A 21493-nucleotide genomic window follows, 5' to 3' on the forward strand; every position below is an offset into this window, starting at 1 on the left:
CTAATAAAACTCACTTAGCTGCTTCTCTTTTCTCATGCATTTAGCTGAAGGGGCTGTGGCAAGACCTTTTTCTGTTGGTAACAAAAATCTGAGATTATTTCACAGAGTGAATTCGTAACAGATCAGATGCATCTGATGATATTCTAAGCACTAAAATGACCTAAAGTTTTTTTTCCACATAATGGTCACATGACATCTTTTATGTGTGTGTCCATTTGCGTGCTTGGAAAGTCTTCAGTTACTTCAACGCAGCTTACCCGTCACCCCCTCTGACCCGATCTCTTTCAGACACAGTTATGAAGTCGTGCACATACAAGGCCTTCTGTGACAAGGCTAACAGCGGCACTTCCGGAGCCAAGATGCATTGCTGCTTTGGCGATGACTGTAACGGGCCCCACAAGAGTCACAGCCACGGTGGTCATCACAACAGCACAGGGGCAATCTCTTCCAGCCCAGTCCTGCTGATCACAGCCCTGCTGCTGCGTATGGCCTTGAGTCAGCTGTAAATTCCTCCATCTCTTCCTCCCTTTTTTTGTTTTATTTTCCTTCCAGTGATTCATCACCTCCTCTTTATCTGTTTTATTTTTAAGTTCAAAAAAGGGATTTGAGTTGCAGAGAGTTTCATGTGGTTTGTGACAAATATCGTGTTTCAACAAAGCTTTTTGACGGCTGTGGTGGAAGGGAGTGTGGTCTGTTCTGCAGGTACAAGCTGCTTTAAAGCTGCTTCCTTTGTCTAAGTTATCATCCTCTCAAACAGTACCCTTGTTCTCTGTAGCAGCTTGTTGAATTTAAGAGGATTTGAACCTGGGGAGTGTTTGTGGTGAATAAATGTGTACAAAGTTAAGAACAGCTCACAGCTCTGATGCACCCGGGGGGGGGGGGGGACTCGGGTGTGGTTTTGGTAACTAAGTGCTGGGGTGCCTCACTAGTTTAGTGCACAGCTAGCTTGCTTCACACCATAGAACCACAAAACAAATCTCTTTCGGACGGTAATCTGAAACTGATTTAAAAGGTTTAAAATTGTCTGTGATGATGCTTTATTTTATCTGTATGCAAGCTTGTCTGAATAAAGACCTAATCACACCCTTGTTTCGTGTGTGGGTGCAGTGCATGGTAAACTGGCTCAGGTACCCTTGGTGTGGCATTTGACACACTGCTCCTCACTAAATTTGTGTTTATGTTAATGTCTCTGATGTAAAAGCACACCTCGGGCGTCTTCTGTACAGTAAAGGAAACATTCAGTCTGTGATTTTCAGCAGCAGCAGAAGGGTCTGCTGAAACTTCAAAGCTTCCTTTTGCAACAGTGTAAGTTAATTTCAGTGCAGTCGCCACAGGATGTGAAATCAGTGAGGTAGGTCTCCGTCCTGAGGCAGGTCATATGACGTGCAACCACTTCCTCTTAACAGGAGGACACAATTTTGCCGAAAGCAACAAAAGTGAACACAGAATCCCTCCTGTGAATGTAGATATTTGTTATTTCAGCACTTACAAAGGTGTCGTGCTCAGATCCAGGAGAGACTTTACATGTGTGAAAACTTTAAAACCAGAATCTTGACTAAACTTGGAGTGAGATGTTGAAACTGAGAGGTCAGGTCAGTTCACCTTTTAAGCCCTCTTTTTTTTTTTTTTTAAATCACTCAAGTGTTTCATCACAGACCTCAATTGTGGTCACTTTTGTGTAAAGGTGGAATAAAGCAGGCTTTAAGCATTTTATTAGAATACGCTGAGTTTCTTTACATCCTGTGGCAATGTCAGATGGATGACTCATTATTTTACACAACATTTAACACTGAAGTTGCTGTTTTGCAAGTTAGACAAATTTAAGATACTTACTAAAGTTTTATCTATGAGCTCTTCAACTTAAGTACCCATAGAAACTGCCAATAAGGTAATGTGTTAAAAAGGATCCTTTCTGTATAAGTTTAAAGCCTGAATTTCCATGAACACCTTTGACTGACAGCCTTAAATTCCTCCACACTTGCATATATTTGCTTTTGATGTGTCTTCTTTAACTTTGGATGTTTGTCTCTGATAGCACTGGGCTACACTATAGTGCTTTGTCGCTGTGCTTCAACGGTCGTGCTTCGGGATATAAGGTTAGTAAATATAAGTCTGATAACCACAAATGCTTTTTCATGGAATATGTTTTGCATATTTTTGTTGCACGGGATCACATGCAGCTACAACACTCAACTCTTCCAATAGCACGCACTAATCGGCATAACCGACCGTTTTCTCTTTATCTAAATAATGCAGAACTTTCATGCAGGCGTGCGGCTGCTATTGATGACACTGGTCATGTGACACGAGAATTTATGGGGTTAAAGGTCTGCAGAGGAGATCTATCAACAAATACACTTACAACTACACGACGAAGTTGATTTTTTTTTTTCCCTTTTTAATGTGTGAAAGCGTTTGAAACAGCATTTTAAAGGGTTCCCGTGAGGCAGTTAATATCTTTAAATTTGAACAACAGCCTCGCTTTTGGTGGAGAACCTTTAACTTTAGGCTTGCTTCATATATATATTTTAAAGCACCAACTGTTTTTGGCATAACATCTCGCACCTGTCAGCATCACCTACCAGCGGTAATTACACTGTGAGTCTTGTATTCCTGTTTATCCAGGTTTACACTCCCTTCCCTTTCAGCTGTTCTATGTGAACTACCGGGTTCATCTGAGTGTGTGCGTCTCGTGTTTGTCTTTTTTTTTTTTTTTTAAACTTAAAACTGAAGATAAAAGTAGAGTGTGTATGTGTGTGACAGAGAAAAAAGACCTGTTCAGATTAAAGCAACAGCAGACAGGAGGAGGAGGAGGAGAGCCCTGCTTGTGCTCATGGGACGCATAGATCACATCCGGGGCTGGTTTATTCTAATAACGAAACGTCCAACCCGGAAAAAAGGACAAGTCTTCTGAAATCGGATCACACAAACAAATTGAAGAGGGTGTCGGAGTTTCACGCACGCCGGTCTTGCGAATATCCACGGCTTATTTTAGGTTTTAAAAACTTTATTTAGCATGCTTCTGTTCACCAAACTCGCGTCTCTCTCCGCTGCTTCGTAGCCCTGCGGGGCGCTGGCTTTGGCGCACGCCGACTCTCCATAGCGGGTAAGTTAAGTCGACAAGGGTGGCTGGCCGTTGAGTCGTTGGATCTGGTGAGTCAGTGCAGGTCATCTGAGCTGAACAAATGTAATGTCTGTCAGGTGTTGCTGAGTAATTGCGCCTGATCACATTTTGACACTTTTCATTGCATGCTCATAATCACGTTGGACATGCACGCGCATGGCAGTCAAGCTTGGTATCCAGGGGCGTGCTGCACGCCGCAGCTCTTACTGTCAGTTAAACGATTTGCTCGATTAACTGGTCCACAAAATGCCAAACATCTTAAAATAGCGCTCCATACTAGACGAAAACCCCCCAATTGTGTTCCGGATTTCAAGATCCGGATTTCTGCTTTTGTATAATCCTTTAAGATCATTTTATTTATTTATTTATTAAATTTTACATAAAAGTGATTGTAGGGAGTGTTGAAACTACTTGGGTGAAGATTGTTTGATGACACAACAAACTGTATTTTTATTTTATTAAGGAGCTATTCACCGTTTTCACACCTCAAAGTTAACTCAAATACCAGAGGAAGAACTACCGAGCCTGTCTTTAGCAGCTCTGGGGTGAACTTTGATAAATCTGAGAACAAAGTAAAGCATTTACCAGGCAGAACAAAAGATGCTGCACTGCTGTAATATGTCTGTAACAAGTTTCCCCCAACGATTAAGAAGAACATGACTAAATCTCTCAGACATGCCACACGTTGGTCTAAGAGATTTACTATCAGTTTCTGTCAAACTGTGTTGTTTGCACACAGATGAAGCAGATATGTAAAGGTGTTGTAGGTGGTTTTCATTTCATTACCTTGGATGTGGTATAAGTCAATTAATATCGCTGCTGTGATCTGTACATTCTGTTTTCCTGCACACAAACTGATGATTGCTCTGTTTATATTATCCTGCCACGTTTCAAAGCTAAGGTACTTGATAGAAATGTAAAGACAGTTGAAATGACATTTGTCAGTTTTACCAAAGATGCCACAGTTTCGCCGCTGCTTGTCTTTATAATGGCTAAGCCAGATGCTTTCTGATGCCGAAAATTGTTTATTGTGCACATGGGTGCATGTGTGGGGAGTGTGCTACTGTCAGAGCTGACCTCTGTGGCATCGTTTTCATTTTTCCATTACACCAAGGCTTTCTGTAGAGCGCCTCTGTATCTTTGACCTATTTAAATAGCAGCAGACTAACACATCAGAAGCACAACCCACAAATTTTTTCAAAGCAGTTTCAAAATGAAACATTTTCTTACCCACGAACTCAAAAATAGATTCACTGGAGATTCATCGGCACGGTGAAGACATAGTCTGTGTTTGTCTTCTGTTCCTCTGAGCGGGTTGTCTGAATATTTTCATGGAAATGTTGATAATTTCCATCTCCTGAAGGCTTCTGAGCCAGGACGAGCCCGTAAAAAAGTACTGGCAGGGCGCACGGCCATTCAGTCTTGATTATGTATTTTATATGACTGTCACGTTATAATTTTTGGTCTTTTATAAAAAGATCAGTCACAGATGTGGCCTAGTTTGCCATCATATTACCTTTGTGGCCTCATTACATTCAAGTTTTTCCATAGATTCAAATCTAGTAAGGATCTTCCAAATGGATCTATTAATTTATTTGATTATTTATTTTACTGGGTGCATCCAACTTTGGAGTTTGTCTTTGTGATTACTTCACATTTAGTTGACAGAGATGCAAAAGAGGCTCCGTCAACAGTGAAAGTTCCTTTGGCAACTTAAGGAGGACAAGAATATAAATGAAGCCATAAGCCTTGTGGTTCCCCATAAGAAAAATAAATACTATGAAATGTTTGCCAATTGATAAAATGTAATTAAAAGTCTATAGAGCTGAGGCTCTCTGGGCCAAATGAGCCTCGACTGTGTTGAGGAATCAGTCAGCAGCTTGGTGATTCACACGCATGGCATTGTTTCAATGAACACATCTCACCAGCTTTCTTCCCCTCCTCTCATCTTCTTTCTTCCCTCCCTCGCTCCCTGCCTTCCCTCCCTCTCCTCTCTCCTTGCTCTTCTCTCTTCTCTGGCCAATGGAAATGTGCGTGTGTGCAGATCATGAGTGCAGTCTGTAATTTTTGGCTGTGGTGGAGGGCCTCAGCTCAGCCTCGGGCTTCAGGGTTTGCTGCACAGCCTCAATCACGTCACATGAAAAACTGCTGAGTGCGAGCGGTCTATTTCTTCCTGCGTGTGTGCGCGCATGCATGCCTGTGTGCGCTTGAACACTAAATGAAAGATGATTTATCCTCCACATCTGCCTGTCTTTGCCTCCTGTTGCTCCTTTCACATGTTGTCTCTCTTTGTCCATCCCACTCGAATCTTTCTCTTCCTAACTGTCCGTCTGTCCCCAGTGATATGTGATATCGACAGCATGCCGTACGTGGACCGGTTGAACCGTGTGTGCGGCTTCCTGGACATCGAAGAGAAGGAGAACAGCTGCCGCTTCCAGAGACGATACTTCATCCTTGACACGCAGGGAAATGCACTGCTGTGGTATATGGACAACCCTCAGGTGCTCCACACGCGCATGCACGACCCACACTTTCACAAATAGCAAGAGGAAATGAAATTGACCAATAGTGGTCATATAACCTTGGACTCTGAGCCAACGACGAGTCTGTGTATTTGTGTTTGTATGCAGAACCTGCCCAGTGGAGCCAGCTCTGTTGGCAGCCTGAAATTAACCTACATCTCTAAGGTAAACCACTTTCATGACTGACTCCGCAGTGTGGTTGCATACAGTAAAGTCCAGCGCACCAACTTAGATATCTAAAATGCGAGCACACAAGAATTCACAGAATACACACAAATAGCATGCAAATTCGTGCAAGAGTTCATAGATACACAAAGAGGTCAGAGTTATCTCTAGTTAACGGTCACATGCAGCGCAGAGCTGAGGCAGACGCTGTGAAGTTTTCCAGATGTCAGCGCGCTCACTGAGGTAACCACAGATAATGACATCTGGCTCCTCTGCACTGCAGCACTGACGGCTTCTCCCTGGACACTCAGTCAGATCTATGTCAAAAATGTGAATCTTCTATTCCTCTGTTTTTTTTCACTCCTTTCAGTTTATATTCACATTTCTTTTCTCTTCTTCTATCCTCAGGTGAGTGAAGCTACAACGAAGCAAAAGCCCAAGACAGAGTTCTGCTTTGGTGAGTTTTTTAGGGAGGAACAGAGTGACACTGATGAAATGGTTCACAATCACATAATCTCCCATATGTGATAGTATTGTCCATTGCATTTAATGTGGATATTTACGGAACTGATTTCTTCTCCGGCAGTCATCAATGCACTTTCGCGACGGTACTTCCTGCAAGCCAATGATGTGACCGACATGAGAGACTGGGTGGCTGCTCTCAACAAGGCCAGCAAGATAACAGTAAGTGCCGTTACATGAGAAAATGCTTGATCTAGCAGTTATTGGTGGTGTTAGGGTGGGGGAGTGGGGGTTGTTTCCACCTGAGTGCAGGAAGCTGCAATTTTGCTGCGGTGGGACTGAAACCAGTTTGACCCAGGCGGCTGCAAATGCCAGCCCGTTGCCCACAGATACCCCTTCGCACACAGACACACACACACATACACACATTGCTGAATGAGGAAACTGTGAATGTGCAAGAAGACGAGTGATAACGCAAACGTCACTGCGGTGAAGGTGTCGAAACTTGTTCATATGTATTTGCATAATATTTGTGTGAGCTCAATGAAATGTCCGGGAGCCTCGTTGATCAGTGATATTCAGATGTCTCCTGATGGAAGGTAACAGAGAAGAGTGTCTCTCTGCCTCTCTCACCTGCTCACTGACACAGGAAGCGGCACTGTTCACTCTTTTTCACTTCCCCATCGAGGGCAGGGCTGCTCTGCTGCCTTTTTTTTTTTTTCTTTTTTTTCTTTCATCTTTTCTTTTTCTTTTTCTGAGCGAGTGTAAAAAAGGAAATCATGATGTAATTGCAGGAATAAAAGTGGCACGGGGGGAGTAAAGTTATTAAAATGCATCTCTTAATATTTGTCTGTTTGAGCTAGATGTGTTGCAGTTTATTAGGAAATGATACATTTAGCTGAATGATTCAGCTGAATGACCAGTTTTGGGAAACTGTAGGCTAGATAACGGCTCTAAAAGCAGAAAATGCAGCACAGCATCACACAGCCGTACTATTGTTTTTACTTTATGACCAGCATGCACCTGCAAATCTGTTGTTTTTCTTCTTTTCCTGCTCCCTACTTGATATACACCCCACGCTAACATTTGTGTGTCTAGTGGGTTTTATTTGCTTGGATACACTTGGTTGCGCTTTTGTGCATCAGTGGACTTTGAGAAAGCTTGCATCTCTCATAGCAGATCACATTTGATGTGTTTTCAGTTATCTCTGCAGTAAAACAGTCACGGTGTTGTGGCGAGCGTATGACTAAGAAAGTATTCCCAGAGTGAGGAAGAGCGGCTGTGGAAATTAAACAATTAAGTCCTTTTATTTGCTCTCAGAGGTGTCCCGTCTCTTCACAGGTGCCTAAGTCTTGCCCTGCACCTGTGAGGCCTGATGTGACCACAGTGATCAGTGACGCTCAAGGAGGGAAGAGACAACAGGCCTACAAGGCTGAGATTATTGGCGGCGTGGTGGTGCACACTCCTATTCAGGTAAAATGAATAGGACACACACACTTTTTTTTTTTTTTTTTTTTTTTTAAGCATTATAAGAATGAAAACTGTGGCAAAAGCACACAAAAATGCGGTGTGCTAAGCTAGTCTGAGTTATCGACAGTGGTGGTTTCCGTGACCATGATATCTAAAGTGATAATAAAGATGGTTTTCATGAAATGTTTCAGAACGACAATGAAGAGACGGAAGGGAGAGAGAGGAAGGGCAACAGGCCGGGTTTGCTGAGATGTGGTTACTGTGTTAAACAGGGAAATGTGGTGAGTCTCATAACAGGTTTAGACTGAGACTGAGTCTGAGTAAAAAACAGCATGTGTGGAAATGGTAATGTGGTATGTGTTTCAGAGGAAGAGCTGGAAGAGGCGGTTTTTCACCCTGGATGACAACGCAGTCAATTACTACAAGACTGAGTCGGTGAGAAAACAGAGTTTTCATGTTTTTGCCCATGTTTCTACATGCTTAAGAGTGACTATTATCTTTGTCGGAATATTTTTGTCCCAAATTTTTGAAAACTACAGTGTTATAGCAGCCAAAACATTAAAAAATAACCCACAATAATACAAAAACAAAAAATCTGTCTTAGGAGAAAGATTTTATCCGATCTATTCCACTGAGGGACATTCAGAAGGTGCATGAATGCCTTGTCAAGTCGGGGTGAGTAAAACATGAAAGTTGTCTGAGTCTGCCAGCATTTTTGCTTTCCCTCTGTCTGGTTATCGCTATACTATGTAAACAATTGTGAATACTTGCATGTGAGCAGATGATACACTCTTAACCGGTTTTAAAGTGTTGCATTGCATGTATGGACAAGTTTATCCTTATCATTTTTAGATGAGTTTCACAGGTTTTAAAAGGGACCCTTAAATATAAGTTATAAATGGTGTGAACAAAGGTAGTGAAAGTTTGAAATAATGAGGTCAACATGTGATCGTTATGAGCCAAATGTGTAGGCTTCAGTCTGATCTAAACCCAGATTATTTTTTTTCTACTCATAACTCTGTGAGCCTTCTCAGAGAAGCTCCTCTCACCTGCTGCCCAAACCTTCTGTTTGCGAGAAGCAGCTAATCAGAAGAGAGCTGGATCAAAGTGAGCAAAAACAAATAGCTTTAGACAGATGATAAACTGAGGAACTGCACCATGGCTCAGTATTAGGAAATTAGGTTACACTTTATAATACGCCGCGTGACTAAAACTGTAATTTCTCTGTAATTAAATTGAACTTTTTTTATTTGAAATTACAATCTAATTATATTTCCCTACAAATGCTTAACGGTAGGTAGACTACCAAAAGGTGTTAACAAGTCAGGATTTTACAGGAAGCACTGAAATAATTGCACTGTGTAAGTAATTTTATGCGGTACAGTAATTTTAAGTATTGCATAACTGAAACGCACTCCATAATATGGCCCGTGCCCCAAAAAGTACAGCATACTTACAGTTTAAGATGGGGAAATATTGTATTTTTATCCATAAAATGACCAAGAAATTACAAAATATCTAAAATTACTTACAGTATCATTTCTGTCTTTTTCCCTGTAAAATACATCAAGTTATGCACTACTTAGATTTATTTACAATATAATATTTTTTTGTTTCCTCTAGAAACCTGTCTTGTTACCCCCTTTTTTATTCTAGTGTACCGTATTTTTCGGACCATAAGGTGCATTAAGCGAAACAAGCATTGGCATTCATCTTCCAGCTTCACTGTTTATGTTATGCTTGCGATCACGTAGCACATCATTATATACCAGCTAGTCCAACTTCAGTAACCCTACAAACTTCACTGCTGTTTCGTTTTCTGTCTTCATTTATGTTGGAAGTTATAGCAGAGCTGTAAGTTTTAATTTTTCAGAAATTTCTCAGTCAGAACATCATGTTTCGGTGGAAACTAGCGAGCTAACTTCCTGCTAAGGCTCCTGACTACGGTAGCCGCAATGCTCCGACAATCCATCAAGCGGTGCGGCTTCGTTGCTTACCAAAGTCGTACTAAGACATTTTTTTGACAGATGTTTGAGTGCCGTGAACCACATAAAATCGGTTCGAGGTCAGTAAGCACAACCAGAATTCATACATAAGGCGCACTTTCGGTATACATGTCTTTAAGTATTTGTAGGTAGGTAAATATAATTAGATTACACTTTAAAATAAAATACATAGAAATTCCATTTAATTACAGGGGGATTACGTCCTTAGTCACTGGCCATATTATGAACTATTGCAGAAAATTAAGAATTATTTAGTATTGTAAATTCACAGCTACTGTAATCAAGAGTCCAAGAAAAACTGGAACTGCAAATGATCATCATAGGTCCCCTTTTAAATATCAGTGCAAGATAAAGTTTTATATAGTTTATAGTTTATATAGTTTTAGCTCATGATCCAGTATTGAAGTTGGCCACTGAATACAACTTGACAGCTGGAGAAGTTGTGGATGGTCTTAAAAAATACATGGAAAATATTTTTGTTCAGACCTTTAGTATGAGTTTTTGGCGTTTTTATAAGTGGACATTACAAACAAACTTTATTTTCATGTCTACCGTCTTATTGTATGCGCTGTTACAGTGTTTTTCCCCCCTCTGTTGAAACCTCTCTTTCTCCCTTAATAATTAGTCACTTTAGGCTTGAAGTTGAGCTTCAGTTGCGAACCTATTAGATTCATTTGTATATACTTGCTGAACTTGAATGTATAAGTATTGTAAATGACACTGTAGAACACACTCTAGCTTTTGTCCCTTTCTTTAGCTGCTTTAAGTTTTAACCTTTTGCATCCATCAGGGAGCTCCTGCTTAGAGACAACCTCTTTGAGATCATCACCAGTAACCGAACGTTCTACATTCAGGTAAAACCTTGTTCTCCTTTTGTATACAGCACTCATTAAAAAAAGGCCTGCATTCATGAAATGAAGGGAATGTCCCTGTTGTATTTTTAGACATTTGAATAAGAACAGAGAAGCTCTGTATTCCCTGGTGACACCGTCCTGATCTGTCGACATGTTTTCTCTAAATGCTCTGCTGCTGAAGTGTGGCGCAGTCGCTTTTTTAAGGAACATGCGAAGTTTGTTTTTGTGAAAGGGGCACAGCCATCTGTTGTCATAACAACAATAATATCCGTTCCCCCTCCTCTCCCCCGGGAGAACAGCTGACGGAGGCGTTGGGGGCTGGATCAGATAGGAAGTGCGGGGATAGAGACAGACTGCAGGCAAGAGCGCTTTTGTTTGTTTGTGCAAGGGGAAAAAAAGGAAGTGTGAAAAACAAATAATAAAATGAAGTAAATAAAAACAGGATAACCACAACTTCTCATTCCGTGTGTGGACACTGTAATAAAAAGTGATCTAAGCTAAAATAAAGATGAATATTGGAGTCCTTACACACCTTTAATAGCTTGAGAGCGGATAGTGATCTCCTGTCGTGCATTCTTTCCAAACATAAACACATGACAATAAGTACAGTTACCACCGAGGATAATTTTCGAGTACTGTTCTAGCTTTTTTTTCTGATAACATCAGGCAATTCCCATGTAGTGCCAAACCACAATAATAGTTCCCTTAAGGCGCTTTATATTATAAGATGAAGACACTACAATAATAGAAAACCCAAACAATCAGACGACCCCCTATAAGCACGCAGATGACGACAGTGGGAAGGGAAAACTCGCTTTTAATAGGAAGACACCTCTGGCAAAATCAGGCTAAGGGGTGGCGATCTGCCAAGACTAGTTATGGTTGGGAAAGGGGGACAGGAGGAAAGACGGCCAGAGATTATTAATAACTAATGATTAAGTGCAAAGTGGTGTATAAACACATAGAGAGTGAAGAAGAAATGCTCAGTCCACACCAGCAGCCTAGACGTATTGTAGTGTAACTCAGGAAGGGTACGGGGTCATGTGAGCCAATCCTAAGTTTAAGCTTTATCAAAAAGGGAAAAGAGTGTCCAGGGTTGCCAGTTTGGATTTGTCTGTGGAGCTTGCTCCAAAGATGAGGGAAGCTGAAAGCTCCGTCTCCCATTCTATTTTTATGATTAATATTTGCGTTGCCGTCGAACACCAGCAACATCTTTGCTGATGCCTCACTACCTGCCGAAGCGAGTTCTGGTGCTCTGCCTTTGGCAGATGGGTAATTTGAGCCTGGTTCTGTTAAAAATGAGTTTTTACTTCCCGCCATTGCCAGGTGGTTGCTCATAGGGCATTGTTTGATTTTTGGGTCTTTACCTTACAGTATACAGCGCCGTGTGACGACTGCTGTTGTTGCGTTTTGGCCTTATTAAAGGGCAGGTAACAGGCACAAAAGCTACCATGAAACATAACATGGGCCCTTTCTCTCTACAGACAGACTCGCCAGAGGAAATGCATGGTTGGATCAGGGACATTCAGATGAAGATCCAGGATTTCAGGGGTCCCTCTAAGGTAACTCTATCTTCAGAAATGGATAATTCTTTACTTCTAGCTGTAAGTTATTGGGAGAAAAGTGTAAATCCTTGCTTACGATTGACAGCGGGGATGCTTTTGTCTCTTTAATTGCAGGGTTTTTCTTTTAAACGTGCTTCTTCGTGCTATCGGAGTTACAATCCTTCCTCTACATCTCGTGGTTCGCAGAGTGAAGCAGATAGGAGACCTCAGCTGGTGAAGTCCTGCTCTGTGGCGCCAGGATGGCAGCCCTGGACACCCGTTCCATCGTGTGAACCGTCTATCATGGATAACGAGGATGAGGACAGCGCCTTCAGCTCTGTGCCGCTCTCCTCTTCGTCCACCTCCTCATCTGCTTCCTCCTCCTCAAACTCCCTCTCTACCCAAAATCCTTGCCCCGTCACACATCCGGCACCTTCGGCCAGTGGACTGGGGATGCTCACAGCATCCGCAGATGCGGCGAGTGGGCGTCGAAGGCACCGCTCGCAGCCTCAGCCTCAAACCGGCTGCAGCTTTCCCTTCAGCCTGGATGACGACAGCATCCGCACCACAGATGTGTAATCCAGAGATGTTTGAGGAGACTCCTGCGTGGGCTGTGCTGACACCTGTTTTTAAATGAATGTGACTCCTATTGAAGGGCCACTGTGACCATCTGCCTCAATGCCAGGCCATGAGCTTGGTGCCCCCTACTGGTGAAGTAGCACTTATACAGATGAAGGATGCACCCGGCTGCAGGAAGGCTAAGAGGCATAGTGTTTGTTGTACACAGGACTGTGAACAGATAAAACGGAGTGTTTTCTTTTTCCTTTTTTTGTAAGTGTAACTTCCTCTGAAAACTTGAATGATTTTGTTGATTATTGCCGACAGTAAAATGATGGCACACGCTTTTCACTCTGTTTCTTTGCTCCTATCAGCAGGACCCCATTATCACCCCAGTTACAAGTGTTCACATTCACAATATATTTTTATGTCCAAGCTTGTTTTTGTGTTTAAATGTATCAGACGGTTGTGTTTCTGTTTTTTGTTTTTTTTGTTTTGTATTTTTTTCCCCCGGGCCAACAGTGTTTTCCTTTGCTCTTGAGGGGCATCATGTGTGGGAAAAACTTCACATTATAATTAACAAGCATTTTATACCTGTTGTCTTTCATGTGTTTTGCCATGAAAACCCTCAGAGGCAAGTAAAGGGGGAAAAAAATCTGGTGATCCATTTCTAAACCTGCTCTATGTTGTTTCTTCTCTTGTTTGTATGAATTAAGAATGGCTAACATTTTTTTACATTTCATTCACTTTTTGCTAAATGTCATCTATTCGCTCTCTTTCTGAAAGGCTTTGCTCTTGCAATAGTCATTTTAGCCACATTAAGCCAACACTCCATTTTTAAAGCAGACAAAGCCGGACATGTTTCCCTTTAGTTGGATTATTGTGTCTTAAAGGGAGCACACAAGTTCACCCATGGCTTGACACGCCTTCCACAACAGCAACTCTAAGGTACTAGGAAGATTGTACAGTTGATGCGAAGAAGAGTAACACTAATGACTGTGTGCACGATAACATCTGTATCAACAGATACTTCAGCTTGTGTCCGCTGGCATGTTTTTTCGCAGCATGCTGGGAAAACCCAACCCACCTACGTACGTCAAAAGAAAAGCAAGATGGGACCTTTAGATAAGTTCTTAAGACATAATATATGTGCTTTGTTTTTAAGAGTGGATGAAGAAATTAACATAAATGCTTTTACCTTAGAACATGGCACAGTGGGACCTGTCACCCTCTCGTGGCCAATATAAGTATTACAGAAATGGCAAAGGGCAGGAAATTATTATTTTTTTTCCCTTGTTTTCAGTGAAAAACCCCCATAGAAAAGCATGTTTTTCTGACAAAAGGTTTTTCTTCCAGCTGTTTTCCAACATGAGAAGAAAGTGAGTTGGAAAAAATGGTTCTGACACTGGCAGCCTTTGCCTCTTTTTTTTTTTTTTTTTTTTTTTAAATGTGCCAGAGCATTTTAGGGGGAAAATTTAATTTAGAAAATTAACCTTGCCAAACCAGCCCTTGTTTTTCATAAACCCGGGATGGAGAACAAGTTAGTGTTTGCAAATGGATCTCCGCAATTTTTTGTTCTTGCTTGCCTCTCAGGGCTTTCGTATCCACCACTATTAATATTAATACTTGGCTTAAAGATCAATTTTCAGTAAGCTGTGACTCTTCCGTTTGGTTTGAACACAGTACCATACTAATGCTGCAGTGTTTTCATGGTACTAATTTAGCTCAGTTGTTGGTAAAGCAGTTTTCTTTTTGCAGAATTATGTGGGAAGATTTGCGACTGCCTTGGGTAATGTTATCTGCACTTTGTGTTTCTTATTTTTACTTTTTTTTTCTTGTTTTGTCACAGCTTTCACACCATGTACTACAGTTTCCTCTTAGATTATGCCTTTTGTTTTTTTACACCCTTGTTAGGTTCACCTTGAGATTTCATTGATGTGGTACCAGGTTTATTCCTGTTTCCGTTTTCTGACGCTTTATGCACTCATCTGCCTGCAATTAAGCTTAATTTTCTTTCTTGTGAATAAAACAAGGCTTTTTATTTGTCTAGTTTAGGCTGTTTTTGATTTTTAAGGTTTACGACTTTCCCACCTCCTGTCATGTAATGCCTTGTATGCCCATACAGAGTTTAAACCTAAACACATTGTAACATTAAGGTTATCTTTTGATCGAAGTGATGCTGGTGAGTCTTAAAAACTTTTTATGTGTTTTCTCTGTAAAGGGCGAAAATCCCCAACTTCCAAACATTCAAAGGGTCAGTGCCAGCACACTTGCCCTTTAACACTGTCACCTTAAAACACATGCATGACATATAGACACAAACACGAGCGTGCATGCACACGCCAATTGAGTGGCCAGAGGCTGAGTTAAGTGAAGTGTTTCACACATCCAGTGCAAAGTCCATTAGATAAATTGCCCTAAAACTCTGTCCTGACCTCTGTCCACTTCCCTCTGTGCCTCCTAGGGCAGCTGTGCGACTGGTGAGGGTGAAATGTCTCCAACTGACCAGCTTAAATTGTGTCAGTATAGGTAAAAAGGCCCTCAGTGCTCGTGAAATGTCAGCTGTGTTGAAATGAGTTTTCAGTCTGTTAAAGACAAAGCTCCTGGAGGTAATGAGAGAAATCCAAGCAGAAACACAGGAAAAGTGGAGATGAAGCCAGTGACTAATTTTTTACGAGGTTTAGGAAAGAAAAAAAAGAAATGAAGTGGATAGGGGGTGACATTCTGGGGAACGTGTACCTGTGCATGACCTCCAGGTTTAAAAACTTCCTTAACTGTGGGGCTTGGCATGGATCTGAATCTTGAAAGCAACATAGAAAGCTCAGAAATAATCTGAGGAGTTTCTTGCCTCTCTGAGTTTGTTCATAGTTTGAGAAACAAAGAGATAAACGTCTGGAAATACAGCGTCACGGTAGAAGCCTTCGAGGTTGAACTTCTTTTTCCTGTCTGCACAAACATAACTTAAAGGTCACAAAGCACTTCGGTCTGATGCCTGTGAGTGACGGGCAGCTATGAGGGCAGGCAGACACACTGCTCCCCTAAATGTTAATGTTCCCACATGAATGACTCTGCAGCACACTGCACTCTCTCTTTCTCTCTGCCTCCTGCTCACATTGGTTACACTCTGGTTATTTTAAATGTTACAAAATAAAATTATTTCTCTCAGCAGAAATGATTTTAAGATTAAAGCTTGTTGTTGCTTGTACACCGATTTGAGGATTTATTTGTTTCTTATGACATCTTATGATAATCATCTCTTATGCTACCAGTTATTAGTTCCCCGTTTGCAGAAGATTACCACTAGAGGGAGCTGTGATACACCGCACTTCATTCAACATACTATGAGGCTGTCAAAACACTCAATGAGCAGCATGCTTGTAGTTCAGTGAGATTACATTGACTTGCTGTAAACTCCCTAAAAAGTCTGACAAGAAGCTGTAAAGCCTTTCAGCATTAAAGCACTGAAATAGTATTTTAAATCTGAACAGTTGCAGCATTTTCTCATTGATTTTCACACTAATCCCCTCCAAGATATAAGCACAATAATAAAACCAAGGAGGGCAAATAATAACAAAGACTTGTTTAGAAAAGAAGTGTATTATCAGTAATCACAGACTGGCTGTATTATATAAAAATAAACACATTAAAACTAGACAGACTCGGTCAAGTTTTGTTCTAGCGAAAAAATCTTTTGCATATAAATTTGATTCTCCAGAGGTTTAAGGGTTACTTTGTGTTTTGTAAAGCTTATAGGCCCTGAATACAATCCAGTGCAAAAATGTAGACACTGTGGCATGAATATCCAAGTGGGACTTGAAGTTTATGTGTCAAGCTCTATTTCATACCCTTAAAATCTCAGAGAAGCTGAGCATCAAGACCTTTGATGGTGAGTTACCCGCATAGAGTTTTGCCCACAGGTCAATAAACTGAGAGTGTTCATTCATTCATGGGTAACAGTGTTGTAAAGCTCTGGAAGAGTGTGTCTGTGACACTACTTCTAATTGCAAGACTTTCTCGGGTTCCTGTAGTTCAGATTAATAATAGCTAATAATTCAGATTAAACTAGTTAATGTGTAAATATGTGTGTGTGTGTGTGTGTGTGTGTGTGTGTGTGTGTGTGTGTGTGTGTGTGTGTGTGGAGTCCTTTAGATAATGGTTTAGGTAAACCATTTTGGTTTAGTGTGATGTCATATTGCTCTGTTATTAGTCCGTTAATTCTCTGATATTACAGATGAGCAAAGCATTAAATTAGTGCCCAGCAGAAAGCAGAGGCTTTCCAACATGTGTAATATGAAGTCATATTAATGTGGAACAGGTTTTCCTTCATCTGGACTCAGAGGCCCCCTCTGGACCACTGCCAAACCTCCACCCTCCGCTGTTCCCACATCAGACCACCTTACAAACTGGAGGCAGGGGGGGTTTGGAATGTATTTTGCCCTGTGTGATGTGATTGTTTGCAGAGAAATGGGTTGACCTTGCCCCCCAATGCCACACACACATACACACACTCGTTCTAGCCGAGCTGGAGGTGTGTGAGACAGACCTGCTGAGTGCAGGAGGTCTGGGACCCCTTCACCACTTCCTCCAGACAGAGAACAGAGGATCCAGTCAGCTGAAGCCAGGATGGGACAATAATGAGCCTTCCAGCAACCACCACCACCTCATTTATTCAAACTGTTGCCTCTAGCTTTTCTTCTTCTGGACCAAGCAGCTACAGGATCATACCAAATGAAGAGTTATACCCCAAGAAGCCGATTTAATAATGAGATTAAGCACTTAAAACTAAAGATTAAAATATTAGACGTGGGACTGTTTTAAATAGCAAGTACACAAAAGTATTCAGTCAAACATGAACTTGACTGAATACTGAGGTGTGTGCCCTGTAAAAATGTGGTTTCCAATAGTAAATGTTTCATTTTCAAAGAAATGTGCCTACATTTTGAGAGCAATCGGATAGTTAGACAAAAAAACCATTTGTTCTTAAAGACAAGTTTCAAACTCATAATTTAAATGATAAATTAACGCTCTTTGTTAAGTAAGATTCTTTTAAAGAATTAGTAGTTTTGTCACTATTTGGTTATTAATCCGAAATATTTCTCCAAGGTTTGTATTTTATTATCACAAATATTTATAGGCCGTCTATAGAAAAATGGTTAAAATAAAATTTTCATGTTTTAACGCTTATAAAGAAGCGCCAAACTGCGTGTATTTTAAGCGGCAATTCGGCAGGTTTCGATTTAGCTTGCAGGCCCATATTAATAATTAATTGACTTTTAGCAAATATTTCTGGGAAACTATATTTAAACTTAAAAAAACTTGTGTTTCGAGGAATAGAGAAAATACTTGTAATTTTCTAAATAAATAAACGGATTGCAACAACCTTCCAATAGCCTGAAAACCAAAATACATTAATAACATGTTTCTTTTATGTAGGAAGCCCTCTGAAATATATATATATATATTTAAATCTTGTATGTTTGTATGTGGGTTTGCTGTTTCAGATAGATTAAAAAGCAAATGAGGTGAGTAATTAAACCAAAGTTAATTGCGAAAAAGTTTATTGTGGGAATTGTCCAGCCTATTTCTTTCTGCAGAACTGTTGTTTCAGCGGTGTCATCACACAAATACAGTTTTAAAGAAATGCAAAAGAGTCTTTGTTGTGTAACAATATTTAAGTTGACGTTTTGACTTATCACTGAAAAGCAAAATCTTTGAGCAGTGGACTATAAAAAAACCTTCTGTAAACAAACATAACAAATGTGACGAACATTATTCAGGCCAATCTTTCTGGCAGGGAAACGCTAATCTGCCCAGACTGTATAGGCTCGGCTACATCAACAAAATAATCTACTGCAGTTTCTCTTGAATTTTCATTTTCCACCTCCCAAAAATGATTGTTTAGAGACGACTTTAGAAACTATGCTGGTACTAAAAATATATAACATGTGGCCTATGGAAGCTTTTCATTCTAAACTTCACATCAGCGTGGCAATCAGTGGGAAAACAGTGAATAACTTATCAGATCAAAATCCACGCTGCGTGTAACCTAATCGTCAGCGCCAGCTTAAAACGCACAGATGTAGCTTGCGTCTGAGCGTATATACTGTTAGGCTTATTGGCGTGGTGTCCGAGCAGCTCGGAAACTTGATGGATCTGCATTTACACACATGAACGCACACTAGCACACACACAATTACACACAGAGGGTACGGACCCTGTCCCTCCCAGTGGCAGCGCGCTCGCTGCAGTACCCGCTTGTCGCGTTATGCAGGAGAGGCTGTGGACCAAACTGCAGAGGTCTACACCTGGGATTTGGATAATTTAAAACGGTAAGAGCTGCAATTATGACTGCGTATTTGAACCAAAACATAGTCACGTGCAGGTCGATTAAACCTGAGACTTTCTCGTGCGTAAAAGAGCGCTATTTATGCGCAAGAATTGCCTGCAGGAGATAACATTTTTACATTAATTTGATGTAGTAATCTTAGCGTATCGAATAACTGCTGTGTTATGTCCTAAGCCAGTATGTCAGTACATGTAAGCTCTAGTATTTTCTGGTAAGCTATTTTAGACCTTGTCCACCTATCATGTCTAAGATGGTTATGTCGTGAATATCTCGGATATTTTGCTTAAATTATTAATCTGAAAATCTGGTTGATGCTTAAATTAATACAAAAAAGATGAATGGAGAGACTGCAGTTAAGCTGAATGGTGGAAATGTGTAATGCTGACCTCCCGGTGACCTCTTCAACTTTCAACTCTGGATGCCTCAGGTTATCAAGATCTACAGTAATCCAGTCAAAGTGATGCGCGCTCGCGTCAACTCGATGCTGTTGCTACTATAGGCCCCTCCGTGCCCGAATAATCTCCTATGAAAAAGATCTCTGTATCTAGCCTCGTGTGAGATTATATTTGGGGGTTTATCTTGAAACAACCCAAATCCACGTCACATTTTCTTGGTATGTAGTAACCTAACATATATGTAGATATATATAGATATATATATAATTGTGCTTTAATCACCAATACGGCAGAGACACGAATCAATAACTTATTAGTACATAAATAAATCTGCCAGCAGTTATCAGCTAATATGTCTTCTTTTTGCGTGAGGGGAATGCTCACACACGAATGAAAATTTGTCTAAAAATCAGACCACGTCTCTCTTATTTTCATTTTACTCTAGCTTTGCCGACAGTCTCCTTCCACTCACCCATCACGAGTCTAATGTTTATTTAATTCGAGCGTAAAATATCTCCCCTCTGTCCTGAAACAGGAAGTAACAATTTTTTCTGATCAAGCAGGACATTTTCATGAATAATACAGATTTTTTTTTCAGGTAGGAAATGAATCAGCGATCATTTTGTCAACTTGAAGTCTGTGTGACATAACACCAAGTGAGAAGTCTGTAAAATACATGATTGATGCGGTGGGGAAAATAGACGCTGTGAGAAAAAATATGTATAAATATATATTTTCATGTAAATGTATATAAATAAATAATTCCCCATCGAGGGGTGCGTGCGTGCGTCTGGGTCTCTGTGTGTGTGTTTCTGCGCGCGTGATTGGCCAGTGTCACAGCCATGATTTGGGCTGCAGATACCGATGCACCATGCAGACCTATGAGAACGCGGGGATGGCAAAAGGGGGAGGGCAGAGTACGTGAGGCGGACTTGACTCCATTTGTTGTGAAGGATCTGATGAGCTGGGTTCAGATCAAGGCTACCGCTGGGTCCGCGAGGACAATGGGGAGTGAGCGAGACAAATGAGGAAGGAATTACAGGCGCTGTGAGCAGATCTCAGACTTCACCACAGCTGTGGACGGGAAGCAGCGAGGCGGACGCGCCTCTCCGTGTGCGCGCAGGGAGACGGACAGCGAAACGAAGAAGAAAAAAAATAGACCAAAACAAAAAACTACAATATGACAAAGCTGCAGAGGAGACGTGGATTTTTTAAGAACCACCTTGGAAATATTTAAAAATTTATATATATTTTTTTAATTAAAAAAATATATACGTATACTCGCTCTACAGCCTGCAGAGAGCGCAGGAAGAGGATGAGAGTGTTTTCTGCAGGGGGAGCAGGGCAGTGCATTTGAGGTAAAGGCCCTCAGAGAGAGCACACAAAATAAACATGCCAGACATACACTGTGGTTATATTTGATGTGCACTTTCAAAACTGCAGGCTGTGATTGTGGTAGCTGTACAGTTCTGTGGACTGTTAACACTGGAATGTAAAGCTTCAGATATCATGTACTGTAAACCATGAACTTAGTGCTTTTATTACGGCATCTGTAAGTGCAGTCCAGTTTGGTAGCTGTGATGTTTAGATCTCATAAAACTGGTAGTGAATCTGAGCCTTCTTCGAAAACAATGCTCAAGATCAAGCTGCACATTTAATCTCATTTCAAGTGTAAATCTGTAATTAGATGATTGGATGAGTTAGTCTATTGTAACTCTATGTGAGCTATTGTAATCTATTATGAGTGATTGGTCTTTTTAGGGCAACAAAGCCAGGAGTTCTTTGTGGGGGGTTTTCACCACAAACTCAAATTGTGGCCTCTTTGCGCTCCCTCTAACAAAAGACCGTTTTGCCCCCATATATAATTTATTATTATTTAGAAATATTATTCGTATAGGTGCTGACTTTGAGGTTACCCAATTGGCATCCAGAGTGTCAAACAGCGCATAGAATTTGATCAAATAAACCAGTAAAATGGGCAAATGTGTGTGTGTGTGTGTGTGTGTGTGTGTGTGTGTGTGTGTGTGTGTGTGTGCATCAGTGGGAC

At 40.9% G+C, this 21493-nt stretch overlaps 1 protein-coding gene across 2 annotated transcripts; it reads left to right on the top strand.

Moving 5' to 3' along the window:
- Nucleotides 1-2903: 2903 nt before the first annotated feature.
- plekha2 (pleckstrin homology domain containing A2) lies at nt 2904-14013 on the top strand. Of its 2 annotated transcripts, XM_085368202.1 has the most exons (12): nt 2904-3106; nt 5465-5625; nt 5755-5811; nt 6220-6268; nt 6398-6495; nt 7615-7746; nt 7935-8024; nt 8110-8178; nt 8348-8418; nt 10540-10603; nt 12088-12165; nt 12283-14013. In XM_085368202.1, the coding sequence occupies exons 2-12, from the start codon at nt 5485-5487 to the stop codon at nt 12724-12726; spliced, it is 1293 nt and encodes a 430-aa protein (XP_085224328.1). In that variant the 5' UTR covers nt 2904-3106; nt 5465-5484; the 3' UTR covers nt 12727-14013. The 2 variants fall into 2 exon arrangements, with proteins under 2 accessions (XP_085224328.1, XP_085224327.1); XM_085368201.1 differs by lacking the exon at nt 2904-3106 and having other exon boundaries at nt 5220-5625.
- Nucleotides 14014-21493: the final 7480 nt, after the last annotated feature.

The sequence above is a fragment of the Diplotaxodon limnothrissa genome, linkage group LG12 (assembly GCF_057381915.1).
Source record: "Diplotaxodon limnothrissa isolate DT_005_m linkage group LG12, D_limnothrissa_male_GT1.1, whole genome shotgun sequence".
In the NCBI taxonomy this organism is placed as follows: domain Eukaryota; kingdom Metazoa; phylum Chordata; class Actinopteri; order Cichliformes; family Cichlidae; genus Diplotaxodon; species Diplotaxodon limnothrissa.